Raw genomic sequence first — 13,240 nt, forward strand, 5'->3', positions numbered from 1 at the left:
GGGTGATAAAAGAATAGGCCTGCAGCAGCGCTAAGCTTGTCGTACAAGGCGAATAAATAGTGCTCAGAAACCTAGCCGGGGCTAGGCGCTCTGCCCACAGAGCAACTGGGATGTGTGCCCCAGGTGGTGGAATGGGGTACCCCTGGCGTGTTACATGCTGGGGTTGTCAGGCTATAATTCGGAAAACCTGACCGCAAACCATGGGGGTGCACCGTGTTGGGAAAGATGCCACGTTCCTCGCACGTTAAAGAACCCTGCTGTGGTGTTCGATAGGAGTAGGAACCTTTGCGCTCCGCCTAAGGAGGCTAAATTGCCCGATCTTACCCATCCCCCCTTTTTCCAGTGGCAATCAAAATTTGTTGACCCTATTATCCTTGTGACCCATCCTGTTTTTTTCATTTCATGTTCATTATATCATCCATTTCATGTTCATTGTCTGAATATAGCTGAAATATTGCTGCTCGGACGTTAAACCCCAACGAACAACGAACAATAAACTTGAATTATTTGTTTCAAGATGAACAATTATAGCGTTAAGTAAAAAGACTGCATAATTGATGAAAGCATAAAAGCACAAATTTTCAAAACAACAGAAAACATACAAATAAGAAACTAAATCATAACTAGATACAAATAATATGCACATCAACAGTTTTCATTGGATTTTTGTCGGATCGTATTTGCAATCTTTGTTCATTTCAATGATAACTGTTTCATCGTCCTTCTCGCAATTTCTTTATCATATTTGGTCCCATCTTTTTACCAACACTGCAAAAATAAAATGGAGAAACTCGTAAAAAAAGGCAAAACAAATTAAAAATCAAATTCATTATTTTAATGTTAATACTTGGTAACTTAAGAAGAAAAAAAAATAAGACCGACAGCTTTATTGTGATATAACCAATTCACTGACGACTTAAAAATTTAAAACATTCAAAGAACTGGAAGGTCGTTTATGTGATTTATATGATAAACAAGTACTATCTTTAGAGAAAAGATAGCCGACGCGGTAAAATTTTGTACTTTCTACTTAAAATTTTCTGCATTTCATTCAGGAAACAAAATTGCACGTAATTTCGATACAGTTTTTTCGAACGCCATTATCAGTTTTTGGCCAATCGGGAAACAGAATTGCGATCCGGTGACTTGTGTTTCCATGGAAGAGCGTCCTTAAGGTCAAAGGGTAATAAGCAAAAATATACCGATTGCATCGGAAAAAATAAAACAAACCCTCTCGATTGGAGTTATCATTTAAGACAATATCGAGTATATGTATTAACTATCACTGCTATAACAGCTGTTTTACTTTTATTTAGGCCCCGTACAGGTCCGGGTGTCAAAAGAATAGGCCTGCAGCAGCGCTAAGCTTGTCGTAAAAGGCGACTAAATAGTGCTCAGAAACCTAGCCGGGGGCTAGGGCCTCTGCTCATAGTGCAACTGGGTTGTGTGCCTCAGGTGGTGGAATGGGATACCCCTGGGGAGTTACATGCTGGGGTTGTCAGGCTATAATACGGAAAACCTGACCGCAAACTATAGTGGTGCACCGTGTTGGGAAAGATGTCACGTTCCTCGCACGTTAAAGAACCCTGCTGTGGTATTCGACTGGAGTAGGAACCTTTGCGCTCCGCCACATGAGGCTAAATTGTCCGACCTTACCCATACCTCCCTTTTTCTAGTGGCAATGAAAACTTGTCGACCCTTTTATCCTTGTGTCCCATCCTTTTATTTCATTTCATCATCATTTCATGATCATTTTATCATCCATTTCATGTTCATCGTCTGAATATAGCTGAAATATTGCTGCTCGGACGTTAAACCCCAACAATCAATCAATCAATCATACTTTTATTTAGAAAGTATGTTTTGTATAAGATGTCTTTATTTACAGATAAGTATTTTTTATAGAGTAAAATAAAGTTATTCGTAGACTGGTGCCAAGACACAATTCTGAATGAATTATAAGAGAACCTTAAGCAAGTATCTGGACGCGCCTCAGCATGCCATAGAATGCGTTCTTACGCGTTCGAAGACCACTGTGGTAAGCATGACATAATTAAAGGCTTAAGTCTTGTTGAAACAATCAAAATAATTATAAATGCATTATTTTTTTTCATTATGTTTGCAAATTATATGTAAAAAATAATCCAAATTCATAATTTCTTAAATTTATTACAGTGAAACCTGTGTAAACCGTATTCTAATTAACCACAAACCTATCAAAACCAGACATCGTATAAAAACTTCGCCCTTTCTTATTTTTACTGCAGTTTGAACCTATGTTAAAAGCTTCTCCCTAAACCAAACAAATGCTTCAGATAAAAAATGGCTCGGTTTTGACAGGCTTCAATCAATCACAACTTCTTGGCCAATCTCGTTGATTCCGAGCATTACTGGGACTGGCCGTGGATGTACGGACTGAGATTTATTTGTGTATTGACATTAAAACGGAGGAACTTGATAAGCAACAGTTTACTTACAATCTGGCAATAACAGGACAGTACTGATACATGTATGTAAAGAAGAGAATAGGGTTTAGAGCTATCCACGCCTCATCAAGTTTATTGGCTATTGCAATGGCGGAGAGTTCAGCACATCTTGATGTTTGCATCCGTTTATCCAATGGTTGCATTTTCACGTCGGCTTTCTGTGAAAATAAGAAGTGAATTTATGTTGTTATCGTGATACGTGGATATCATTGCATTTTGTAGTAATTCAAATAATACAATTTTGTGGCGTCCATGTCGTATACTTGCTGCAAGATTCAAATATGCAGTTACTGAACAAATTTGTTATATATTCAATCTACAAAGGGCAAAGTCGGAGAGATATACCCTAATCATCCGACTCTATAAGCATGAATACAAGATAATAATGTAAGTGTACTATCAATTACATCGCATATAATGATGATATTCATGGAATAAAGTTGTAGAGATACATGTATAAACTTAAGACAATTAAATGGATCTTGATAGAAAGTTTAACTCTCATTCTTAACTGTCCAGTCAGCTAACTAAAACATTCATCAGGTGATTGTCAATTAATCTAAGAAGAACTAAATCACTACCCCAAACACCAACACTGTATATGTATGTGCTTTTAAAATTGATAAACATATATAAAAGACTCATTACCTTTTCAAGTTCATCTGTAAATGCTGTGTCCAATATGTTAGAAAATACCGGTCCAGGACAAAGATTAGTAATGTAAATGTTGTGTTCAAAGCTTTCAAGTCGGAGAGAATCAAACCAACCCTATAGAAATAACAAAAAAAAAAACTGCTGTCAAATTTAAAGTGATGACGTAATACTAGACAATTGCAACATACATCAAAACGTCAAACAAGAACTCTGGGAGTATTACATCCTCCTAAACTGGCCACAAATTTCAGAGGAATTGAAATGTTACAATAATCACTTTTGAGTGACTAGATTTTAAAGTTTAAGTTGAAGGACTAAAACTATGGCAAAAATAATTCTACCTGATTAATTTTCGAACTTAAACTATTACTCGTCTAGATATACCCAAATCCCAAACATTAGGTTAATATCTCCAAGGACTATAAAAAAAAATGGACACTCAGCGTGATGGACTGACACACGGAAATTAAAATTAAAACTCTCTTCGTCTTTTTCCTTAAGCGGATTAACACGGGATTATAATGTATAGCTATGATCATTCATTTATTAATTTGAGTACATATATACAACACAAAGTACCGGACATGACTGCCATGTGTATATGTTGCTCGATTCACATTTAAACCCTATGTTAACCACATGATAATCTACATATGTAAACCATATACTTTTTGTATGACAAGCCAACATATGTAAAAATGAAGTGAACAAGTAACATTATAATCATGATTACCATTATCATGTAAATCATGCAAGAATCAGGTGTAAGAATGTAAAGCTGAGACATATGATAATCAAACCAAACTTATTTCATATGTAGAACTCGTGTAAACAGTGTATGGTTAAGAAAATGACAACATATGTATGCATATAAAAGTCCTTGAAAGCTTGATAGGCTTTGGTGAAATTGAAAATAATACAAACATATTACTGATTTCAAGAGTTATCTACCTTACCCTAGGTTTACCTCCTTCAATGACCACAGAATTTAAACTCCATTGTTACAAATTCAATAGATGAATTCGTTTAGCAAAACTGGTACAAATGTATTTACCTTGGGCTTTTCAGATCAACAAGGTCAGAGGTCACAGTCAACTTACGGTTAAGCATAATCGAAATAAAATAAGAAAAACATATGAAGTGTAATTATAAAAATTGAATGTTTCATTTATATGGTCTTGTAAAAGCGTTGAACAGTCGCATGATTTGGACACGAAGTGGAAAATGCGTCAAGGTCAATGCTTTTATACGATGATAAAACATAAAAAAATAAACATTCGCTTCGTAAGTATCTTCTAAAAGTGAATGTACAAATACAATTTCAGCACAATTTTCTTCAATGTTCATTAACTTAAGTACCAGTCCACATAAAATTCAGACACTGCCAATGGTAAAGTGATTCATAGTGCAGAAAAACCCACCAAACAAATGATGCTTTTTCAGTCTACATATGCTATATTTTCTTTTCTGCATTCAGATTTGCACTTTTAAAAAATAGTACATTTATCTCCAACTAAAATCAACCAAATGAAACCAAATCAAGAACGATAAGTCTTGCAAAGTGCAAATTTCATGTACAATTTATATAATTTTATATCAAAAGCGCAACAACAAAATGAAAAACTAAGACTGATTACGTGATCAGTTACTGTTTCTGAGCAAGAAATAAAACTGAATTTGGTCGGTTTTAGACTTGCATGAATTACCTCTGTCTGATTTTTATAAAGACTGATACTTAATTAAAAATATACCTGAATAGCATGTTTAGCACCACAGTAAGATCCTGAAAACGGGGCACCTACAAAATATCATTATATGGCATGAAAAGAATATAAAGGCATTATGAATACGACAACCGAGACAAAATAAAAATCAAGATTTCTTATGTTTTAGTTCTGTCAAACAGAATTTGGCATAAACAGAGATAAAACCGATGTCTGCATAATTATTTATTTGAAATTTTATAGGTTTCATTTTAACAATTAACAATCAAATTAATATAAGAAAATACCAAAGACTTACAACAAACTTCAATAAGAGAGAGATTCCATGAGGCAACAGCTTGCTTTCTACTAAATCAGGAATTATCAACAGAATGTTATAAATATGTTATTTGTGACAGAGTAATGACCTCCAAGCACTAATATATGATGCATTTCAAAGAAAATTAAAACTCTTTAACTAAATATTGCAAATTACATCTGATAAGCGTTGGAAGTTTTCTTACCATGTTTCAATTAACTGCCTGATACTTAAAAAGATTGGTCATAAAACAAAGAGTCGTTTGGATGATTATGAAAAAGGGTGAACAATAACAAAATAGAGAAAAGCTATTTGAAAGACAATTAAGCCAATTACAGAAGGCTAGGATGCATATACATTTTTTTAAAAATATGTCTTACCTCCATTGAAAAGAGAAGAGAGGAGAAATTCACTTGACCAAAATAATCAACTAATTGTGACCTTTAAACACCCATTTACCTACTTTGCCGGCAACGCTGCTCATGTTAACAATATGTCCCTGTTTTTCTTTCACCATATGTGGTAGGACTAGTTTAGTCAGGGATAGGACGCCAAAGACATTAACGTTCATAACCTCTCTGTCTACATCCAGTGATGTCTTAATCCACTCAGCCCTCTGAGATCGTCCGGCATTGTTGACCAAAATGTCTACCTACAAGCATACGAGTATATTGGTAAAATCAAGAGAAAATAAAGGCACAAATTGATGACCATGCGTGGTCACTGCAAACGCGTCAGGCTAACAAAGAAAAATCAAAACTAAACGAAAAAAAAAACATAAAAAACGAAACAAAGAAAAAACACAAAAAAAACAACTTAAAAACAGTTACATAGTAATCAAAAGAAAAAATTCAGCAAAATAAATTATTAACTTGAATGCCATCAAAAAGAATTTGATCAAAACCGGAAGGCAGAGATCAGAAATCCTTATGATGAGGTTAAGTGTAAACAATGCTTTATACGATATCTAGTGACTCGAGAACTAGTGATATAAGACACGTACATTGAACCAATTCCCCTTAGCAACATGGCAACTATGATTTGTGCTTTGATAGTGCTTTAACAGCTAGGGACTTTGATTCCGTATTTCTCAAGTCATGTTTTTCATATAGTGTACCCACAATACAAAGTAATCTATACATGTATCCACTTACTTTTCCAAATTTCTTTATAACTTTGTCCACAGCAGAGGAATGAGTATCAAACTTCACCATATCTAGTGGTAATACCAATACATCATCGAGTGCCATACCCCATTGTTCTGAGGAGAAATGAACATAAAGTCAGTTGTGACACTTAAAAAATAAAAAAAAAATCATGAAATTGCAGGCTTTGTCGTGTCAGATAAACCCCAATAATCATTATTGGACAGGAACCCAAATCGCTTAACACCTAAATAAACCGTCAATATAATGCTGAATGTCAAATTTAATATCAATCAATTTGGATAAAATTGCCACCAAATTTGAACGGACGAGCTAGGTGGTTCCAATATACCACCCAATCCTTAAGTAGGATTATTATAACCAAAAAAAATGGTACATGTAATTGGGATTCGTCCAGTGAGTTTTGAAGATTTGTAAGCGACGTGTAGGCTACATTTGAGATGTATCAAAATTATTGAATTTTCCAAAAAATTATGGTCATATTTTCAATTTCCACTGTCAACAAAATTAACAGTTGGGGAATAACCATTTGATTTCTGGGGGGAGGGGCGGTAAGGATCAAAGTTTGTGCCCTGGATTTTTCCTAGCATCATTTCTTACCTGACTTTTTATTTTTTTTGGTCTAGCCTGTCCTGGATCTTTTTCAGACCAGATCCTGATTTTTTTCTAACACTTGCATCATTCCTTTTTATTTTACCCAGTTGTTTTATCCTAGATTTTTATTAACCATACATCATAGTTCTGTCTTTTTATTTCAAATCTGACCCTAGCCCACTACATAGAAATTAAAATAGTTACTCCCTAGTGCCTTATGATATGCCGGTACCTGTACAAACTTTCTTAACTCGTTCTAGTTCGGCTTCACGACGAGCAGAGAGTATTAGTTTACAGCCAGCTTTAGCAAGGACATAGGCAAGGTGTTCACCGATACCACTAGAAGATCCAGTAATCCAAACAATCATGCCTTTCAAAGAATCTGAAAAGAAAGCAAAGTACAAAGAAGTGAAGACAAGTAACATTATTTATTATTCAGGTAAATTTCGACAGACATCAGAACTACTCAGCCTTTCTCGTTATTAAAAGGAAGAAAAACCTCGTATGCACTACGGGAAAGAATCTGTCCGATCCTATTTTAAAAGTATCAGCACCATGAAAACTGATTTATTCAATTGGTCATAGTTTTCCTTTCCTCGTTTGTCTATCCCGGACTTGACCTTTTATAAGCAACTCGGTGGGTGTTTCTAGAAAAGCAGAGGACGCTGACCCTACCGGTGCACCTGGTCAATGCTCCCAGTTTTTAGTGGAGTCCGAGTTGCTCATTTACTTTTGTTACTATGATTTTAGTTGCTTTATGTTCTTTGTTGTGAATGTCTGTTTTCCATGTCTGGTCTTTGTCCCTGGAATACATTCTTTTGATTACCGCTATAACCTTGGTTCCCTTGGTTACTCTTAATTTGGTAGATTTGCTTTACCGTTACTTTTTTGGCTCCTCACTTTGCGTCAAAATTCTTAAAAGAGATAATGTTCTTTATATCTGATCATGACTAATAATTTTTTAGGATCACCTGGTGGATGATTCGCGTATCACTGCATTGCCGGCATTTTGTTCAAAAGCAAATGTTTTAGTGGAACGAAAACGGACAAGTACATGTAGCTCAGATCGAGACAGCAGGCAAAAGAATAACAATACCGAATAATTTAGCCTTATTTTCAATATAACCAAGATAAAATGTTGCAGTAATACATATCTACTTTAAATGAACATGAAAGTCTAGGTTATAATGTACATGTAATCAAAGATTTATATATTATTCTATATTTAATTCCTTGATGTAATTAACAGATTTCCAAAACATATTTTGTTGCTCAACTTTTGTTTGTTTTAGAAGAAAAAATACTTCATTCCTAAAGATCTAAATACATAGTCAGTATAAAAATAAAATTTCTGAAAAATGTTGTTCAGTGAAAAAAGAAACTATCTGTAGAATGCAAACATGTTTGTTTGAAATTTTACTTCGCCAGCTAGGGCAAGTTACCCTTAAAAATTGCTTTAAAAAAGTTATTTCCAAAATGGAACACAAGATTTCTAGCAATACACTCTTTCAATGTTAGTATGTGATTTCAGTGTACGTAATTAGATAATTGTCATGTTCTTGTTGAAGGCTACTTACTTGGTCGTTTTCCAAATTTTTCTGACAATTGTAACATAATATCACAATCTCCAAATAAAATCATCACTATGACAACGACTATCCATGTTATAAGAAGGAGATAAACCACATCCAAGCAATCCATTACTACAAAAAATATGCTTCAAATAGTAAAAAAAAAAAAAAAAAAATTAAAAAAAATTTTAAAAAAATTTAAAAAAATGCGTGTATATCGTATGTAAAAAAAAAAACAAAAAAAAAATGCGTGTATATCGTATGTTTTATATTTTGTACAGTCTGCATAAAACATTTTTCGTTTTTTCTTATAAAACTGACCAGTTCTACTTTTATAACCTTCGTCCTAAAGGTACAATCATATCCAATGTTGGAAATCCGCTTTGACGAACGTTCTACAAGTACATCGATATAGTAAATGGCGTATTCTTCCGTTCAACATTTAAACCTTCATTTCATTTTTTTCTTTTCATATTTACCAAACTATAGACGAAGTTGTTAGGTTATGTAATAAAACCGTAATTTCAATAGTCGCCTGAACATTTTGGGAAAGTTTCACCGGAAGTGGCGTTTCCTTAATCTTCATAGCATTAATATAGTAAATGACGTATCCTTCCGTTTTATATTTAAACCTTCATTTCAATTCTTTCTTTACATCTTTGCTAAACTCTAGACGAAGTTACTTGGTTATGTAATAAAACCTAAATATTATAGTCGACTAGCAATTTTGGAAAAGTTTCACTTGAAGTTGCGTTTCGTTTAATCTTTTATACATTCCGATGAAACCTACATTTAACCAGCGCTAATAGATTAAAGTTTCATTAAGTCATTATACCGGTAAAGGAATTGAGAAGGAAAGTCATACAAATTGGCACGGATTGTACCATTCAGAATTTAAGTTCTATATTCTCATCCGAGGACGATGTACTCTGTAAGAAAAAAAGACCAAATCATAAGATACTGTATGGCACTTTCGCAGTTGTCAGAATTGGTTTTTTTTCAATTTTTCGAAAATACCAAGATTACTTCCGTAAGCTAATAGCTATGTGAAAGAATGACCAACCTCGTCACATGGAGATTCGAATTTCCGCATGTGAACAAGAGATTCTCATGAGCTTCAATTAAGGAACCGTCATGAGGACCTCTGCATTAACACCAATCTGTTCCAAAGGCATAGTTTTAAAAGGAACCGTAACAATAACATACTGAATTACAAATATTCCCAATCAAATTGCATTGAGTTAAGATGCATCAATGCACCTTCGGAATCCAGGCTATGGGTGGATCTATTTGTAGAATGTAAATAAGTTCATCCAGGTAGAGGAAGGAGGGAGGTATTGCAAGAAAAATGGAGAGTGTGTACCATTTCAATTATGGTAAATTTTGTCCCCTCTGTGTCTCCATATTCATCTCGTTTCGTACGTTCTATATATACAACTCCTCCATCACGATGGATTACCTTACTTCGACCGGAACGTTGTCAAATCGCGAGCGAAAGGGTGTAATCGCTTATTAAAAACCACCTTTTGAGGACTTATCCAGATTTATTTCAAAAATCGTACAGCAAAATAAATAAATAAAAAAAAACAAAAAAACTTGTAAAATCGTCTATTTAATTCTCGATTGGACAAACAAACCACAATCAGTTCATATAATTGTAACCACATGTAAGAAGCCAGGTGCCCACGGTGGAGGCGTTAGGTTCATTCGACGTGTTTTGTATTAAGTCACAACGTAGTTGAAGCAGTTGTATGAGGACTAAATCATGGTCGTTACAATAGAGATGCATTCGTTTTATATGTGTAGATCGTAGCGCAGTCACAGTATTAACACAATAGGCAGAAAAATATTGATCACTGACAAAGTGTCGTTAAAGCTGGCCATGCACATTTTGTTAATTAACCACGATTACAGTCCGATTCCGATAGTTGTGCTTCAAGACTGTCTTCGAACAATAATACAAATTTACTTTGTACCGTCACACTGAGCCACAAACGCACTACGACCTCCGAAGTAGTGACCAATCGTAGTGGGGTTTAAAATAATCGTAATCATCTAAAAGAACCCCGTGGTTTCGTGTTAAGTCGTGCGCTACTACGACCACACTACAAATATTTTATAAAGTTCAAAATATTCGAAGTGAGGCTGTGGTGAAAATTGGTCAACCTCGTAGCGTACTTAGGCCATGAGAGTAGTGCAGTATGATCGGATATCATAGTAGTACTGCGGACGGCTAAGGATTTTTCTAACTTTAATGGGCCTAGAGGGTGTACGGATATGTCATATATCAATGGAAAGATAAATCAATGTTGTTTTTGAATATCATTCTTTTTAACAGAAAAAATGGTTATTGTAGGTATCAAAGTGTATTGGGGTCGATTGATCTTTGACCCCTCCTCTAATTAATGCAAAATAGCAGAAAACTTTACCGTTTTTCATTTTGATAAGTACGATATTCAAAAACTACATTGATTTATCTTTCCATTGACATATGATACAGCCGTATACCTTCTAGACCCATTTAAGTCGAAAATTAAAGCATTTTTTTTTATATACACCTGTCCGCAGCACATAAAAAAGTGGAAACCTATATATAATTACAAGAAATTCTGCCAGTGTTAAGTGGATTCCAGATGACAACATGTTTACCATCGATAACTCCTAGTGCACGAGAACTATTTCAGGTATCTAGGAACTGCCCGCTACTTGACTCCATTCATCAAATGCAGACGGACACAAAACCAATTCGTCTTTGTCCTCTTCAGTTATTATGTAGCTCGACATCCTCAATGTATAAAGAAAATTCGTATTTCGCGCTTAACAGAAAACTAGTTCCAAATTGCAAAATATATGCCCATGTAACTTAAAGTGGAGACCATTTAAAGAATGGTGATAAGTTGTTTTTTTTTTCTTTTCTTATCAAAAGCCCCAACTCGATGAATGTCGAACATTTTTTCTACCAGTAGATGTTCGATCATCTATATAGTATTAATGTATGGCCTTTTCCATATTGGCTCTGTAATATTCCCGAGATATTAATAATGGCTAAGGATGGCTGTCATGGTCCGAGGCAACTCAAATAGTTAGCTGGTCGAGGATTATCCAAATATGTCTTCTGTTACGACCATGCTGATTATGAGTTTAAGTAAGAGTCTAAGAAAGGGGAGGGTAAAGGTCGAGCTAATTAGCAACCTGACTGAAGTTATACAGTTTCATATATACATGTATATACATGTACGTCCCCATAGCCTTACTATGAGTAGCCGTTCATGTCATTGTGGGGATAACATACGCTTTTATATCTATGCGTTATTGCCAATATCTACATAATATACGCGTATGTTACCTCGCCATTACGCCAATGACACGAACGACCACTAATACATGTACTTCTATAGACGAATAGTTTATTTCATTAAAAGCATAAAAGGAAGTTGGTGTTAAATGTACTTACCAAGCGGAAGAAGCTGGATCTAATGTAATTCCTATTACAATTAGTATCAGGTTAAACTTAAATATAATACACCTCACTTTGTGTTTGTTTCAATGTTTGACAACAGTCTTGAACTGGACGTTGTTAAAACCAGCGATTCCTATTCACATTCAATTACGTAATTTTTAACCTTGAATCTTCGTATCCGGTATAACAGTAAACAGGCTATCAATGTATGGATAAATACATCTGTAACACATGAACAATCGTCGTTCTAGATAATGACTTTTGGGGGTATCTGTAAACTGCGAAACGAAAAAACCGAAAGGACATTTTGCCTTTCCTCGTTTGTCTACCCCGGACTTGACTTTTTATGAGCAACTCGGCGGGTGTTTCTAGAAAAGCAGAGGATGCTTACCCTACCGGTGCACCTGGTCCATGCTCCCAGTTTTTAGTGGAGTCCGAGTTGCACATTTACTTTTGTTACTTTGTATGTATGATTTTATTTACTTTATGTTCTTTGTTGTGAATGTCTGTTTTCCATGTCTGGTCTTTGTCCCTGGATTACATTCTTTTGATTACCGCTATAACCTTGGTTCCCTTGATTACTCTTGCACGTACATTTACCTGTTGTCTCTGGGTCTGTGGTTAAAAGTGGCAATATTTTGATTATCTACGCAATTACATTGTATTTCGTGTGTATCTGATTTCCCAGTCTGGTCTTTGTCCTTGGGGCGTTGTCTTTTCATTTCCGCTCGAATCTTGGTTGGTTTGATTACTCATAAAACAAATATATTCTGATGCTATTTTTCAGTAATTTGATAAACGCACTAACTGTGTTATAAGTGGTTATAAAATTTTATTTGGAACTTCATCAGGGAATAGGCTATAAAGGATGGTTTAAACTATATGGCATGAGCAAAGACAGGTTTTACCATTCAAATCTACATGTACTACATCCATGCGTATACATGTACTGTAGCTTAAATGTACCTTTATATATATACAATCAATCGAATCATGGAATATATGAGTAAAAAAAAAATTCGTATTTAACTAATACCGTTTCAATTAGTAACATCTGTAACGTGCGGTATAAAAAGTCGGCCGTTGTAAGCGATTCATCACTGATCGATTTTTTAAAATCATTCGCTAACGTTGTAGGAACGGGTGATTTTAGGGTATTTGTCGCCTTTGTTCGAATGTCCAAAATGTATTCAGTTCACATTGTTCACGATGATGAACTCACTTACGTTTGTTACATTGTATCATATTATTTCATCGTGGGAACATGTAATTGGTGGTTTGTCCTCA

The 13,240-nt window shown here is 34.8% G+C and overlaps 1 protein-coding gene across 2 annotated transcripts; it reads right to left on the reverse strand.

Moving 5' to 3' along the window:
* Positions 1-493: 493 nt before the first annotated feature.
* LOC148605027 (dehydrogenase/reductase SDR family member 7-like) lies at positions 494-12,106 on the reverse strand. 2 transcript variants are annotated; one of them, XM_088550427.1, is made up of 10 exons: positions 11,948-12,089; positions 11,095-11,278; positions 8,500-8,625; positions 7,155-7,304; positions 6,317-6,423; positions 5,622-5,814; positions 4,892-4,938; positions 3,135-3,254; positions 2,478-2,644; positions 494-768 (listed from the first exon to the last, which is right to left on the reverse strand). In XM_088550427.1, exons 3-10 carry the CDS (start codon positions 8,621-8,623, stop codon positions 714-716), a joined length of 963 nt encoding a protein of 320 aa, XP_088406553.1. In that variant the 5' UTR covers positions 8,624-8,625; positions 11,095-11,278; positions 11,948-12,089; the 3' UTR covers positions 494-713. The 2 variants fall into 2 exon arrangements, with proteins under 2 accessions (XP_088406553.1, XP_088406552.1); XM_088550426.1 differs by lacking the exon at positions 11,095-11,278 and having other exon boundaries at positions 11,948-12,106.
* Between the last annotated feature and the right edge of the window lie 1,134 nt (positions 12,107-13,240).

This window comes from Perna viridis, chromosome 10 (genome assembly GCF_037379345.1).
Source record: "Perna viridis isolate PV_CMFRI_1.1 ecotype Kerala chromosome 10, ASM3737934v1, whole genome shotgun sequence".
In the NCBI taxonomy this organism is placed as follows: Eukaryota; Metazoa; Mollusca; class Bivalvia; order Mytilida; family Mytilidae; genus Perna; species Perna viridis.